This window comes from Enhydra lutris, unplaced genomic scaffold (assembly GCF_002288905.1).
Source record: "Enhydra lutris kenyoni isolate GAN:26980312 unplaced genomic scaffold, ASM228890v2 scaffoldscaffold12, whole genome shotgun sequence".
NCBI classification, from domain to species: domain Eukaryota; kingdom Metazoa; phylum Chordata; class Mammalia; order Carnivora; family Mustelidae; genus Enhydra; species Enhydra lutris.
In genome coordinates, this window is record NW_019154096.1 from 5,941,187 (window position 1) to 5,958,123 (window position 16,937).

Sequence of the window (16,937 nt, forward strand, 5' to 3'; positions counted from 1 at the left end):
AAGGACACCATTCTCTTCATGACCTACAGCTCAGACCTGAACAAATTCTATAAAGTGATGCTTGTCAAACAATCTACTTTCATCAAACATGAGTTTTAAATTGGCAAGATGTTTCTTACAGAAAAAATAGAGGCCCTAAACACAAAGTTAGATCCTATCTACGCTGAAATAGTATGCCTGATCATATTAATCATTTGGCATAACAAACTTCTCAGTAAAAATATCAATATAATAAATAAACAAAGTAGATTAAAACTAATCAGACCCTATTAAGCCCAATATGCAATTTTAAAGACATCTATGCAACCTGGCAATACCAGTTCTTGGGTGGGGGGGAGGGTGTGAAAAGGAATTATGTTACAGAAACAACTTATATATTGTAGCTTGAAAAAGCAAAATTTTAAATGGGGAAAATCACTTAACAGCAGAAAGACAAGAACTGAGTTGTACAAGAAAGCAGAGGACCTGAAAAATATTTAAAGCAAATATTTAAGGAATACATATTAAATCAGTTCCCTGAAGTTCCATAATAATGAATTCCTACATGTCAACTTTTAGGAAAATTACAGCTTAAAACTACCAAAATCTCAGACAACTTAATATCTCAAGATAAAACATGGTGTTTCCACTTAAATATTCAAATAATCTTGTAAAACTAAATGACTAAAAGCCAGACTTCCATTACATAAGCTTTAGTTCTCAACCAATATCTTCACATTTTATAAGAAAAATATAAACACTGGCATAACCTCTAAGCTTTATTTTTGCAAAAGCTTAAAATTTGATATTAGTCTTTAAAGACTGTAATTAATAGATGATTCCAAAAAACAGAAATGTCAAAACCACTCATATCACTAGATTATCTTAACTTTTTCCTGTATTTGAGTAACAGATGGCAAACCTTAGTTCTTGGACACTACACAGTAGTCACAATCTGTGTGACCTTTTCAGTATTAAAAAGAATCCAAATAGCCTTAATAACCAGCACCTGAGTGTATTTTACAGTATTATCTATAATCCTGATCATAGTGAACAGAAACTAGATATGCAAAAATGCATCATACTTTTGGTGTGCTGATACTTATTTTCCATAAATTTCCTACAACTAGCCCACGAAAACTATCCAGATGTCAGACTGCTTCTTCAGTTTTCAAAAAACATGTATGCACACATTTACAAAGTATTTTTACCATTACTTCATTTTCATTAGCACCAAAAAGGTATATAGCATACCTAGATCAAAATTTCCTTATGCTTATTGAAACAATTTTACCTCATTTAAAAAATGTTACTCTAACAAGTAATTTTGTTTAAAAAAGAGTTTGTTTCTTCCTCAATACTTTTGTTCTAAGTACATGAATTAATACATTTGCTCAAGACACCATTTAGCTAATAAGGTTAAAATTATCTCCCTGTTTTAATACGTGACACTTAAAAATCTGACACTAACAACTGCAATTTTTTATTATAAGTGAAATGCAGAGCAAATCTTCATCAGTAAATATCACCAATTACCGAGGCACCTATGCAAATATAAACTGTATCATTCAAAATATGCTCCAGGGAACAGTATCATCATGATAAGCCATGTCCTGATTACAGACAGGAAAGTGATTGGTTATATCCACTTTGGTATAAAACAACGTGAAGGTTTATTCAAATCACTTCTATATCCATTTTAATTGCAATACAATTTAATATTCCCACAACAGGAAAACGAAATTTGACAGATCCAAAGTATTTAAATTTTATTTTGTCTTACTCAAAGAAGTAAAATATGCTTAAATTTTAAGTATGTAATAGCTTTCCTAGAAATAACTAAGGGGAAAAAAGTTTCAAGAGTCCAACACTTTAGCTTTTTTTGTGTGCAGACTATGATTTTGTGAATCTAAACCATGAAAATCTTTCCTAATAGGTCACCTTAAATCCACTCTAACAGAAAAAAAAATAGCCAAATATTGGAAACAAGTTTAATGTGTAACCAACTACAGAGAAACAAGTATTTCTAGGGTCCCTGGGTGGCTCAGTCAGTTAAGCATCTGCCTTGGGCTCAGGTCACGAGTGCCAGGGTCTTGGGACCAAGTCTAACATTGGCTCCTGCTCAGCAAGGAGTCTGCTTCTCCCTCTCCCTTTGCCCCTTCCACGCTTGTGCTCTTTCTCACTCACTCTCTCAAATAAATAAATAAAATCCTTTAAAAAACTATTTCTGATAGCTTCACCACTTAAAATAACTAAGGCAATTATGAAGGGCTCTGGAAATTGTTTAAAAATGCACAAACACCTTTTAAGTTCACTATGATGAATTATATTTTAAACTAGATGCATACGAAAAAAACTAGAAGCTGAAAGAAAGCATGACATTTCAGAAGTAGGACAACAGGCACTTTTTAAAAATTTTCTTTAGTTGTATTTGTATAAAATGAATTTTTCAAAAGAAATTTTCTTAAGTATAGCAAATGAGATTTATTATTCATATACTGAAATAAATACCATAAGCCTTAGTCAATTAAATTACAGCAATAAATACCATCTGTTTTCTTAACAAATTTGAAGCTATCATATAATTAGCAGTCCTGGTTTTAAAATATTTATCACTATCTCTGGATGTCTCCTATAATCTCAAAAAGAAATCACAACAATTCAGTCAAAACTTAAATTTCATAAGAATTTTTAAGAAAGGCCTGACATTTTATTCTGCTTGAGCCAAGCAAGAGGCAAAGTAAATTGTAAAATCAAGCAAACAGGGAAAAAAAAAAAATCACAGCAAACAATCTATTCCTAGAACACTTTCGTAATTATGTTTGTCTGCCTTAAAAACAAAACAAAATTCAGAATCCACTAAGCTACTCCCCTGACATTTTCTCATCTCTGAATTAATCTAAAGCTCCATCTTAATTTTTTCTAAAAACTTCACATTAATGCAAGTTTTTTAATTAGATAAATAAAGCACTTCAATTCAACAGGCTGACCTAGCAAAGTTAGGATCTAGAAAAGAATGTAACAAAACACATGCATCAGAGAACCTTAGAGTCAGACCTACTTTCTTTATCTGGAAAGATAGAAGTTTTTTATAACTTGTCAGAAATTTGCCGTTTTACATCAACACATTTAACTCCACCAGATCTGAGTATATAACAAAGCTGCTTTAGAATAAAGTTTAAGACTAAAAAATGCATTAAACAACAAAAAACAAGTACACTGGGGGGCAAAGTATCTCTCAACAACTCAACAACCACATAATTAAAGGAAACAAGCTAAAGATTACTTTAAAAACTATTGCCAAAATAAAAATTCTAAAAAAGTGGTTTTTTTAATAAAGCACATCCACTCTGTTAGAGCAATTCTACGTAATGTCCTTCTGAATACCTCTGAAGGTGCATTACACTTACACCGCTTACTGAAAATATCTTCAGTCTTTTCTAAAAGTTCAAAGCAACACTTTCACAACCAGCCAAATAACACATGAGCCTTCTTGAAATAAGGCTTTTTGGTTACCAGTGATATCTTTTGTGGACAAAGTTCCTATTATAAAGAATACTGGCCTAGCAGCAGGTAGAAAACCTAGATGTTAAAAGCCTCGCTCCATCACGTATTAGCAAACTGACCTTCTTAAATACCTAGGCCTAAGGCCAAAGGTACTGACTTTTATCAAATACTGTACTTCTCTTATTACCAGGTACCAGACACTTTATACCTTTAGAGTTTCTCGGGATGCCTGGATGAATCAGTCGTTAAGCATCTGCCTTCAACTCAGGTCATGACCCCAAGGTCCTGGGATCGAGTCCCACATGGGGTTCCTTGCTCAGTGGGGAGTCTGCTTCTCCCTCTGCCTGACCCTCTCCCCTGCTTGTGCTCACTCTGTCTCTGACAAATAAAATCTTTAAAAAGAGTAATAAAGTTTAGTTTCTCAACCTCACATTATTGGCACTTTGGGCCAGACAATTCTGCTGTGGGAGGGACTGTTCTGTACACGTAGGACACACAGCAGCCTCCCTGGGCTCTACTAGAACACCTCTCCCACACTGACTAACCAGCTGTGACCACCCAAAATGTCTCCAGACACCGCCAAGTGCCCAGACAAGGTTGGAGGCGGTCACTCTCAGTTCGCAACCAATATTCATTGAACACCTCACCTATACTTCTAACAAACCTAAAAACTACCCTATCAGGATTTTTACCACCTTAGAGATGTCGAAAGTAGGGTTCACTAATGTTAAGCAGTGTATCTTCTATTACACAACTGATATGTGGCTGAGCATACACTTTAACTAGCTGACTCCCAAGTCCATGCTCTATCTACCCCAGCACGCTGCTTTTCTAAACTTACTGCCTCATCTACATAATCAGAATAAAATTTGCCATGTTGAGCTATTTACGGTTTACAGATCAAATTAGATAATGTATGTATAAATTCTATTAACCTAAAGGAAATAACACATTAAGAATTTGTTTAATTGAAGAGAACATAATACAGTGGTTCACAAAGTGTGAACCCCAGACCACCAGCATCAGCATCACTTGGAAACTTGTTACAAATGCAAATTATCAGGCCCCAACCCAGACCTAATGAATCACAAATTCTCAGGGTGGGACAAGAAACTGATGGTTTAACAAGTCCTCCAGGTTATTCTGAGGCCCACTAAAGTTTGAGAACCACTAATATAATGGGGAAAATACTGCACCAAGTACCTAAAAACCCTACACCCTTCTTTGACTCAATTTCTACTAGCCCTTAACAAGTTACTGATTTCTTACCGGAGCTATGATTACTACATTACAAAAGGAAAAAAAAAATAAATAAGGATGGACAGTAATACTTGCTTTTAGGTTTTTTTCTTCTATGCAAAACCAAATGAGCTAAAGATTAAGAAAGGGCTTTGTTAATTAAAAAAAAAAAAAAACACTAAATAAATGTAAGACACTGTTAAGATATATGCCAGCTAATACTACTACATTAATTAAGCAGAAAAAAAAAAAATCTTCTGACTCAAGTCCTCATTTTTCTCTTATTTCATATATCTTGAATGATTAAGTTAGGAATGTTAAATAAATTTTACAAAGCTGGCAAAACAGTCTTCACATTATAAAAACAAAACAAAACAAAATAGGAAAAGCCCAAGCATTCCGTGTGATCTCTAACAGACTCAGAACAAAGTAATTCATAAGTACACATTTTAAAAGTAAACACCTAAAAATCAAGCTTAGTTAACATCCCCCAAACTTCATTTTAAAAGCAGAAACAAGTTTTCAATTCTATTTATTTAATCTCTAATCAGTTCAGAATGACTAGAATACTCAAAAAGAAGTCTCACTAATTCATGAGTAAAGGTATTTTAAATGGAAAAAATTGCATACATTTTAAAGCAGAGTTGTTTGCAACTTTGAACATGTATGCTCTACTTATAACTCACTTCAAGAATACACCTGATTGAGGGGCGCCTGGGTGGCTCAGTGGGTTAAAGCCTCTGCATTCGGCTCGGGTCATGATCCCAGGGTCCTGGGTTTGAGCCCCACATCGGGCTCTCTGCTCAGCAGGGAGCCTGCTTTCCCCTCTCTCTCTCTCTGCCTACTTGTGATCTCTCTCTGTCAAATAAATAAATAAAATCTTTTAAAAAAAAAAAAGAATACACCTGATTGAAAGAATATGTGATTCAAATCACAATGCATTTCATAACACATTAAACAACACTATACTCTTTTTAAAGGTCAAAAATATTAAACATACAAAATTGGCAGAATGCAATCCTTGCAATTACTAGTAAAGAAAAAAACCTGGTATTTTAGCCTGAAAATCCACAAAAATCAAAGGAAATAAAATTCGAAACTATTCTGAAGTCTAAATAATATTAAATCCACTGAGTTTTGGTAGCACATAGATGGCATGTGTCAGGAAAGAGTTTTAGACAACTCAATTATCCTAGAAGATGTCAAAATGTTGAATTCTATAACAGAGACTTAGACCAGAAATACGGCTAGTTTATGCAACACGTAACAATACATAAAAATCATATCATCAGACAGTCACATATATAATGAGCATCAGAGCATCATTCATTCTGCAATGTGAAACAAATAAGCAAGCAAAAAAACTCACTGGAAATCAAGTGCTTCACTAGTGATAGTACTGGGAAACAGCTGGGAGACCAGCAAAGGCAAAAGAAAAAAAAACAATCATCCCTATGCACCCAAAATGGCCTTTACCAGGTAGGTCTCAACCATATTCCATCCTTCCCCATACCTGGCAAGAATAAATAAGAAAAAAAAAAAAAAAATCCTTTAGTTTTCTTCCCATTTCCAAGGCCTAAAATTATATTGAAACTCATGATCAAATGTGAAAATGGGATGCAGTAATACAAACGTTTTAACACTAAATTAAAATTCCTGGGGCGCCTGGGTGGCTCAGTAGGTTAAGTGGCTGGCTGCCTTTGGCTTGGGTCATGATCCCAGGGTCCTGGGATTGAGTCCCACATCAGGCTCCCTGCTCAGTAGGGAGCCTGCTTCTCCCTCTCCCTCTGCCTGCTGCTCCCCCTCCTTGTGCTCTGTGTATCAAATAAATCAATAAAGTCTTAAAAAAAAATTCCTACATTATATGGAGGCATTATCAGATTATGTTAAGTGTAAGTTGTATTGTAATAAGTGTAACTTGGCATTCAAAGTTGCATACCTCTCCCAAAAACAAACTTAAAAAGTATATACCTTTACAGATAAACAGTGATGTAAGTTTTGTATCATACATTAAAAGCCTTCTTTGAGATTACTCTTTGTGAATAACATATATTTAAGTTGACCTACCTCTAACACTAAAGAAAAATTTATTATAACAAATTTTTATTTTAAAACGTCTACTTCATTATGCAATAATAATATGAAGTTTTCAACTTAACCTTAATATATTAAAGCAAACACTTTTTGATTAGCCTATTTAACTTTTCTTTGGTCAACAGTGTGAGTGAGCAGACTATTATATCTCATTTGTGATGAAACAATGAAATCACAGACATCTTATACTCGGAGCTCCTAAAGGAATACCCCTATTTCAAAAAATACTCACAGTTTGAACCAATTAAAATTCTAAGATGTCCAAAACTGAGGAAATTCGGTTACAATCACTGCTCCTCCCATAAATGAAAATACAAATAATTTCACATAATGGGTAATCTGAAATTACAATTTTTAAGAGCAGCAGTTACCATGTGGCAGGTAGTATGCTAAGAGAATTACCCATATTTATCTCATTTATTCTTTAAGATAAATTTTACAAAAGAAACAGTTTGAGAATGATTAAGTAACCTTCTCAAAGTGGGAGAGCCCAGATTCCAACACAGGCAAGTTTGGGTCTAGAGCCTACACTGCTACCCTAACATCTACAGTGAAACAACGGACACACAATGGTATAGATAAAATTAATACTCAACATTTTAATGTCATTTAAAATAAACTTAACCTTATGTGAAAATGATAAAGTAAGAGCCACCGAGGTAACCTCATTTTTTAAATACTACAAGAGAGTTTGCAAACTTTGTACTTATTTACACACATGCACAGAATATCCACACAGATTCATTGTCCATATATAAAGTGATGACTATGGATGACAAAGTGCATAAATACCTAAAATATGTCAACTTGTCCACACTATGTACAGGGTAAGAATATTCTTTGCTGTCAGGTGCAGCCACAGTATCCATCTCTCAATATTTTCAGTACAACCAAGTGCATACCTAACACCCTACAGATGTCCGCCTGCCTCTTAATGCAAACCGCTGCAAATGGACAAAAATATGCCTTAACTACACTGAACTGAACTAAAACTTCTCTGAAACCGATGCCTAAATAATGTTTTTCCTATATTAATATTTTTGCAAGAGCCTTTAATCCAGTGTAAATTACCTTAAAAGAACCAAATTGCTAATACCTTTTCCATAACCAATGAAAAAATTGGAAAAATTGGACGACAGGTGAAGAATCAAATCCAATACACTAACTTCACGTTTCCCGACAAATGAAAGCATTTTACATCAGTTGGTGCATATACCCAATGCTTAGAAAGACAATCATTTATTTAAAAAAAAAAAAAAAAGCAATCATTACAGACCAGAACACTTCTTACCACCTAGCAAAGAATGCATGTGGCAGTAAGTGGCCTTTATAAAACAATTAAGGATATCAGTTCGCTCAGCAAATCCTTACCAACTTAAGGTCATGCAGTCTAACCTCAACATAATTGACAGCTCTAACAGCAAATGCATTAATTTCAAAGCTACCCGACAGAAAGCAACTGTAAAACAGAACTGAATTATTTACAGAAATCATTACTGACCCCTGCCTCAGAAGCTGATACAAATGTCTTAAGTCACTATCCTTAGAACAAATTATAAGAATAAATTCTCATTTTCTTCATGAATTTAGGTCTCAAAAGAATTCTCCAAACTGACTTCACTTAAAATCAAAATTTATCTAACAAAAAACAAGGGAGAAAGAGAAGAAAAGGTGAGGAAGAGGGAGGGCTCCACAAAAATAGAAATAAAACTTCAGAACTCATGGTCTCTACAGGAAAAAAAAAAAAGATATTAAATAAGTATTTTATACAATCATTAATAACATAGCTTCTGGCAGCTAAACCCTTGGACTACAACCAAGGCCAAACACTTGAAGTAAGTGAAAAACTACCAAGTGTATGCACACTTCTAAATTTCTCTTTACAAATGCCATCTCACATATACTGTTTTAATATAAAAACATTTCCTACACATTTGTCTTACTAAAAAGGCTGAGGTCAAAATTTAAAAGTAAAATGATGGGGCGTGTGGGTGGCTCAGCTCAGGTCATGATCCTGGAGTCCTGGGATCGAGTGCCCCATCAAGCTCCCTGCTTGGTGGAGAGTTTGCTTCTCCCTCTGACCCTCCCCCATCTCTTGCTCGCTCTCTCTCTCATTCTCCCTCAAATAAATAAATAAAATCTTTAAAAAAAAAAAAAGTTTACTGAGAGTGAATTAATGTTGAAACTTTGTGCATTCATTTTCCCATAGTAACTATTCCTCCATTAAAAGTCACTGAAGTATAATTACTAAAGTGGCCTAAAAAATATTAAGAAGTATTAAGGTATCACCAAATGAACAAACAGCAAATGGAGCAAATCTCAAAATGAAAACATGTGAAAATATGAATTAAGAAGTTGGTGTGTTGTATTTAAGTGGTTATTAGGAAAAAACAGATGTACTGTTCCACACAAAAACTAAAACATTGATTGCTGCCTTGGTCATGTTGTTAAAATTCCAAAAGGAAGGAACAGCAATGCATCTTTCTTTTTCTACAGTTTCTAAAAATAAATTTTAAACTGAGGTGGTTATAAGTCACCATATTTCAGGACGTTTATTCACGTACTATGCCTTTGGTGCACGATACACGATGTGAATCCACCGATGACTGCACTACTCTGTAAACCTTCACAATGCACAGCAATAAAATCCCTTTTTCCTTACATTAAGTCAGAGACTGTAAATTATTCTCCTTTCAGAGGCACTTTATTCTTGAATAATCTTCATGAAAATGAAATTTGTAAACTGTTACACAGCAATTAGGATGCCCAGTCATGTTGCTCAGAAAAGAAATGCAACTTAGCAGATATGAAACAGGGCAAAATAAAAATTGTTACTAGAATTAAAAAAAAAAAAAAACAAAAACACGTCTCACAGTATAGTCATTTCAATAATCACTAATCTTAAAAAACAACAGTTAACTTCAACAGTCCCTGTACCCTCTACAAGTTAAAAAAACTCCCTACGAGTAACATTTGAAAAGATGCAAACTTATCAAAAAATAAAAATACATACAACCAAAGCCTAAAATTTCCAGGAAATCTAAAGACACTAAACTTTTTTACAGTCTCACGGTCAATGCTACTTTCCAGACTAACAATAAGGTACCAACAAATTATTTTTAGAATAACTCAATTTTGCAAATATAGAAAAATTTGCAAATAATCATTCTCAATTTTCCTCTGAGAAATCACTACGTTCTTAATCTTTCTTATCAGATAGAAACACTCCAATCACTACTTTCATAAAGAAATTTAACTTCTCACAGGCTAGCTGCTGAAACAGATACTACAACTGTCAGAGACAGTCTTCATTTTAATGGCCATTTTAATCACCACCCCCCCAAAATAAACACAGAACACTAAAGTGAAACCAAGCAAACCAAAGTGCTTTGGTGTATCAAAATTATTGGAAGTGCAACTATCAAAAAAGAGCCCTTCGCTGACTTTTTCCTAAGTGATTTTTTTTCATATCAATATTTGGCTCAATAAAACCACTACTCTAGAAATTAAGTGTTATTAGTCATTTGATGCAATATTTGACACTGCTTTCCATATATAACTAAAAGCACAGTGCTCGAGAAAGTTTTAACTCACATAAATTTCACGTGCAAAGGCACACTTCTGAAATCAACGGAGACCTGGCCAATCATCTCACTACTCACGTGTAAATAACCTGGTAGAATAATTTCAAACTTAAAACCCTGCTAAATTTTAAAGCAAACGAGTAAAGTAAAAATAGTATAAACGTACTCTGAATAATAAAAGCGATCTACCAAACAGCATTAGAGGCATTTTTTTGCATAGGGACTTTTCTGAAAAAGTTAAAGAAACAGTTAATCAATTTGCTCCTATGCATCCAGCTGGCTGTCAGTTCACACCAACAGTAGACAGCTTTTGAAATAAATTACAAGTCAGAAATTTTTCCATAATTAATTACCTTCTAGGCAAGTGGGTCAAGTTCAGCCCGACTAGTTCTGCAATTAATGCAGACTCCAGAACTTCTAAATATTCTTCTCAAACGTTAATTTTTTAACTTAACAGAAAACTTACGTTTTGTGTGTTATATAGCTCCTTCTTCAGTAACTTTTACCTTCATCTCAAAACAAACACTTGGGCAAAATTAGTTGTGCACCTCTACGTGCAGCTATATAATCCAAAGGAATAAAACCTCTTCAGATAGAAAACAGTTTCTTCAAAAAACAAATCTTCCCCCACAGTTTTTAGCAGGACATACGGACACTTTAGCGCCACTCAACCTTTAGGCAGAATGTTTACTGATATTTGCTAAGACATAGTTTCTATTAAGAATATGAACACTGATGCAATTACATAATTTTAACTAAATATTGTCCACTGTGATAATTCACATCACCCAATTTTTGGTCTTAGCAGCCTCAATAAGATGCTTCATCCACCTCAAACCAACAACTTAATTCTGTTTTTTCATGCCTTGAACAACACAGGCCTACCAGGAACTCTGAATGTCTGTGATACTTTCCATTCTGCAAACCAGGAGGGCTCTATCCCCCTCCTTGATCAAAAACAGTACATTATACCTGAAACTGCAAAGATCAATGCCTTTCGATAACCACTATCTTTTGAGGTACAAAGGCCTAACTTGTAGACAACCGAAACAATAATCTTCTTAAAATTCTTGGGTTTCTGTCTTATTCAACAACCTGAGTCAGTAAATTTAAGGCAATGGGTGAAAAACAGCTAACATACCTACACAGTCTGACGCTGGAGTCATCCCCTCCTGCCGGTTAAATGACACTTGACATTATACGTAAGTCCGAGTCCGATTAATGGACCCCCAACGGTGCCAGAGGATCTGCAACTGGAATTAGGTGAGCAGCCATTCCGGCATCACAGTAACACTTAAATTTCAAGAAAGAACTGACACTTAATCTCTGCAATCACAATTTGCGGCACACAATACCCTCGGAACCTACACAACATCATCATCTGGGATCAAAAAACCTTCAATCTCCATTCTATTACGTGTGACAGGACCACTGAATAGAAAATGCTACTGAGCTGCAAATTTCATGCCCTATCCTCTATCACCCCATCAGGAGGAAAAAAAAAAATGGGGGGGGGGCAAATTTAACAAAGATCCAGTAAGAGCGCCTTATGAGGCATATTCCCTATGACACTATTGATTTCAAACTACAAAACTTCTAAATGCAGTTCAAAGTTGTAATTAAATTTAGCTTAAATACACAAACCTACTTCTGCCCTCCAATGAACACCCATACAAGCCGAAAACGATTCTGCTTCCAAAGTTATGCAAATCAGCTCACAACTCACATTTTAAAAAAATAAAAAAGTCTATCAATGCAACCCAGGAAACTAAAAACAATCAGTGCAAGATTCTGATGCAATATGCATACGTGCAACACTAATTTTCATTTTAATCTAATCTATACCCTTGATCTAGGGCCTAAAGCCAAGATTTAATCGAAATATGCTCAACCTCAAAGCGTCTACTTTTCTGTTCATTTAGCAGACCGGATTACCGAGCTCACTAATCCACCAACAGTGTACCGTGTTCTGTGTTAACGGACAATAGCCCTTCGGAAGAGACCCCGCAGACAGACCCGAGAAAGCAATCGGTGCCTTGACACTCGCAAGCGGGCCAGAGTTCCATGTAGCCGAACACACCCTAGGCTGGATGCATTCGAGAGAGACACCAAAGAGACACGATCTAGAAATTCGAGCAGGGTTAGCTGCTACGGTCACCCAAACCATGGAAATTTTTCGCCTCCGTCTGCTCCCACGTTCTAAGCGAGAGTGACAGAAAGGCAGAGAGGGGCAGCGGCAGAAATGGATACAGGTCAAGTCTAAGTCGAATCCATCCTCTTGATATCTCCTTTTGTTTCTGCTAACGATCTCTTTGATGATGGCTGTCATGTCTGGGAGCCTGTGGCTGAAGAAAAAGGAGGAGAGAGATGGCAGAAGCTGCTGGTGGCGGGGCTTCTTCTGCAGGATGGAAATGGCTCTGGACTTGGCGGTAGCGGATGCCCCTCGCTCTGCCGCCGCCTGGCTCTGGACCGCAGCCGGGTAATGGCTGCTGCGGCGGCTGCTGGATGGTTGCAGCGACGGGGCCTGCTTCTCCTCAGCAGCCAGAGGCCTGGCCGCGGCCGCCGCGAGACGAGAAGGAGACGGCGAATCCTCGGGACGGCCGCTGCCTCCGCCGGTGGCCTCCGGAGCCCGGGCCGGGGGGGGTGCGGCGGCGGCGGAGGGGAGGTTTACAGCCGGCCCGGGTCCCTGGACGTGCCGCCGCCGCCGCCGCCGTGTTGGAGGCAGTAAGAGGGGAGAGACCAACTCTCCGGCGGCCCCAGCCCTGGAAATGGTGACAGGCGACTCCGGCCCCCTCCCCGGAGCTGCAGCCGCCGCGGCCGCCGCCGCCGCTTCTCCCCCCCGCTCCAGGAGCGGGAGGTGCCGCTGCCGCCGCCGCGCCTCAGCCGGCTCCCGCCCGGGCCCGCGGCTTCCACCGTCCCTTGCACGAGAAGCCGAGCGAGAGGCTGCACGGTTAGAAGAGAGGACGAGGACGAGGCGAGAGACGCCGCCGCTGCCGCCGCCGCCGGCCGGCCGGCTCCCCGAGGGCGCTGCCCCCGCGGCTGCTCACGGGCGCTGAGAGGGGCTCTGGGCCGCGGCCGCCGCCGTCTCTCATCTCCCTCGCCTGAGCCCGGCCTCGCCTCACAGCGGCTCAACTCTCAAACTTCCATCATGGCTGCAGCTTCCGAGAGAAGAGAGCCGAGCGCAGCCGCGGCTCAGCGCCCCAGCGCGTATCCTGCCGCAGTGCACAAAGAGTCCCGCCACATCACCGCCCGCCGGCCCGCCCGCCCCCTCCGCCGCCGCCGCCGCCGCGCCGGGAGTCCGGCGCCTGGGAGCCCGAGGGGAGGTGGGAGGCGGGCGAGACCGCGTCGGGGGAGGGAGAGACGCGGAGGGGCAGGGGCGGCAGCTCTGGGGGCGAGCGCCGAGCCTCTGGCTTGCGGCCGCCACTGAGCATGCCCAGTGCGAGCGCCCGGGGCTCGCTCGGGCTTGTGCGAGGCACCCGCCAGGAGCTGCACTTGCCGCGGCTTCTGCAGCAGCGCGGGGCGGGGGGGAGCGGTGGAGGGGGAACGAGCCAAGTCTCGGCCTGTGCCCAGAAACCCGGTCGGGGACGGGGAGGGCCGAAGGGGAGAGCTGAGAGTGCACTGAGCGGTGTCACTGACTCGAGTCTGAGGTTACCCGTGTGCACAGGTAGGGAGGCTCAGGTGACTCGCGCTGGTCGGGGTACAGGGAAACGCGGGGACAGTCCCCACCGCGAGGGCGCCCCTCCCCCGCGCCTCCGCCCCCAGCTTTCCCCAGCCCGGCCCCTAGCCTCGTCCTCCTTTTGCACCGCTGTCGGATCACTGTCGTTGGCAGGGACTCGCCGACAGCAGCCTTTGCCGAGGGAGCCTACCTCTCTGCTCACCCCCCCCGCCCGTATCCTCAAGGTGTCAGTCTTTGCACAAAGAACAACCCCCTATTGTGTCTCCGTGTGGATCGCCTCATCCGGCTCGCTCTCCCCGCCCCACCTCCCGCTTCCCCAGCAGCTCGGCTCCTTCGCTCTGAAAACGAGAGCTCGCAACCGAGCGCGCTGCGTGTGAGCACACCGTCCCTAAATGTCTAGGCTCCAAGAACCACTGCCCGCGTTGCCCGGAAAGCGTACCCCGGGAGACGGGACCCACACCGCAGCCCCCCACATTGCCCCCTGGAGAGCTGAGCATCCCTCCCCTCGGAGATCCAGCTCGGTTCACCGCGGCGGACAGAGGCTCGGGACTCAAGAGCTGCCTCGCCCCGCCCCTTTCGGGCCGCTGTGAAAACCCGGCCGGGTGGATTGCCGCGGACCGGCTTCCGCGCTCCCCGAGCCGAGCTGCGCACGCCAGCAGCCGGCGCTGCCCGGGCCCGAGTGTGAAATACCGGACGGTAGGATGCGGCAGCCCCTGCGAGTGGGCGTGGCCGAGGAGACCGAGGAGGGTTCAAAAGGAGGTGGAGGGATACGCGGGTCACAGTCGGAACTACTTTCAGGAGGAGGTCACGTGTGTTCCTAGTTGGGGAACTTTCCAAATTCCCACTCCCCTATGATGGCTGGGGAGCAAGTGCTTCTCGTCCTTTGCCCGGGGTGCTGCTGCCGTGTGCCGGCAGCGGAACCCCGAGCCTCCGGGTCGCGGCGGAAACGCAGGGTCCGACGGCCTCCGGCCGGAGCGCTGTCGGTGCTGGAGCCTGGGGAGCTGGTTACACAAGCACCCACATTCGAGCACGTGCCCCCGCCTCCCCGCACCACTGGCCGCGGCTTCTCGCAGACCACGGGGGGAGAGCTTCCAACCTGGTCCTACCCATTCGCGAGCTACCTACCGAGCCAGCTAAAGGGCCAAGACCTGAGACGGAGCTCTGGCGCGGCCAACAGTGCGCGTTCCTCACCGTGGGAGAAGGGGCAGAGCCCCGGGGGTCTGGCATTTCCCTCCCTGTGCCCTGCGCTAGCAGGGACGCACCTTCCTGCTGCTGTGCACCGGGGGCAAAACGGTATCTCCTGCAGCTGCCCGCTGCTTGAATTCACCAGCGTTGCGACAAACTTCCCGTCACTACCCTTAAGCTGGTGAGCGCGCCCCACCTACTGTAGACTCAGCCAAGTGACTTATCTGGTCGGAGAACCTAGTCAATGGCCATCAGCCCAGAACAAACCTGTCAAGTCGGCTAACAGCCCTGGTTGGTTGACCTATCCCGGTGAGAGAGCCGGTTCAGAAATTCGGAGAGCTGGAGCGCAATTACCATGACATTGATCAGCTGCGGCAAAGAGAGTTGTCCACTTTCTGCTCGAAAAGAATGAGTATCAATCAACATCAATCTAGGAATTTCTTCCTTTTCTTTCTCCCTGGGAAGTAGAACTCAAGGAGACAATCAGAGTCCAAAGTATCTGAGTTGAGACTTGGGCTGAGGCACTGGCTGTCTGGCTTGCCTTTTTTTTTTTTTTTTTTTTTTTAAAGACCTGGGAGAATGGGATCAGTTAGCATGTGTATTGCAGTAATTGTGAGTAGCTGCCTAGGAAGGTCTAAAAGGATTTATTCCGTATCTGCAAAAGAAGACTGTGCATGAGCACATCATGATTGCAGGCAGCCCCTTGAAGACTAGAAACCCCAAGAGGGCTTGCTTAGAAGCCACAGGCCATTACCTAATTCCACAAGTACTAATTAAACCAGGGATATTTACAGTGTTCTTAGAGATCTCCCAGGCTCCATAACACTTTGCATTTATAGACTACATCCTTTTAAGATAGCCCTGCAGGAGTTAGCAACCTGCTGAATCTTCCACGTTGATACTCACTGGAGGCTGTTTTTGTGCATGATCCTAGTCAGCCTGTGGGAGGTGAAGGCCACAAGTGGAAAAGGAAATGGGGGGGGGGCCTGCGACAATCTGGAAAGAGTAGGAGAAAGGCCTCCATTTGGTTTCCAAAAATGAAAACCCAATCCACACAGCCTAGGGTAAGCCAGAGATTTCCTTATTTTACAAATAACCAATGATAAGGAGTCCCTGATTTGTAGGTGTTCTACTAGACTATGTGTTAAGAAACTGAGTTGTGCTCCATTAGGTAGCAAATACCACTTGGTGGGGAACGGGGAAATGAAGAGGAAGTTGAAGGGAGGTAGACTGGGGAGGGGTAAAATGTCCCACCTCAGTTTCTCAAGTCGCTGATCTTGTCTCCAGAGTCCACGGTGTTAGTGCTGCCCTACTCTGCCCCCGCCCCTAGAGCCTACCCTATCCTGAAATCCACTTCCTGGAAAGGAAATGGGTTCATGAGGAGACAGGACGCATTCCACTCCCATGGCACAGAGTTCTTGTGGAGAGAAGGCGTGCACCACCTTGAAGTGCTGGAATGGGAGACTGGCCCACAGCAGAAGTTCCTTTGTCGGAGGGAACAAAATGGGACGGGAGTTTTGCTGCTTCTCTGAACGTGAGCTCCCTCTGCTTTTCTCGAGCAGTAAACGAAAAGGATCATCGATGCTGACAGATGTCTGGCCAGCCAGACAGTATTATCAGGTCGTTATTAGTAATTACTGAATAAACACCTCCTTCCCTCCCCAGTGTTAAAT

The 16,937-nt window shown here is 41.8% G+C and overlaps 1 protein-coding gene across 1 annotated transcript in view; it reads right to left on the bottom strand.

Moving 5' to 3' along the window:
- The window catches only part of LOC111144778 (phosphatase and tensin homolog), an 89,787-nt gene extending 76,355 nt beyond the window's left edge, over positions 1 to 13,432 (bottom strand). Inside the window, exon 1 of the mRNA XM_022499229.1 lies at positions 12,654 to 13,432. Coding sequence (XP_022354937.1) covers positions 12,654 to 12,732 — 79 coding nt within the window. The 5' untranslated portion in view covers positions 12,733 to 13,432. The remainder of the gene's footprint in view (positions 1 to 12,653) is intronic.
- Between the last annotated feature and the right edge of the window lie 3,505 nt (positions 13,433 to 16,937).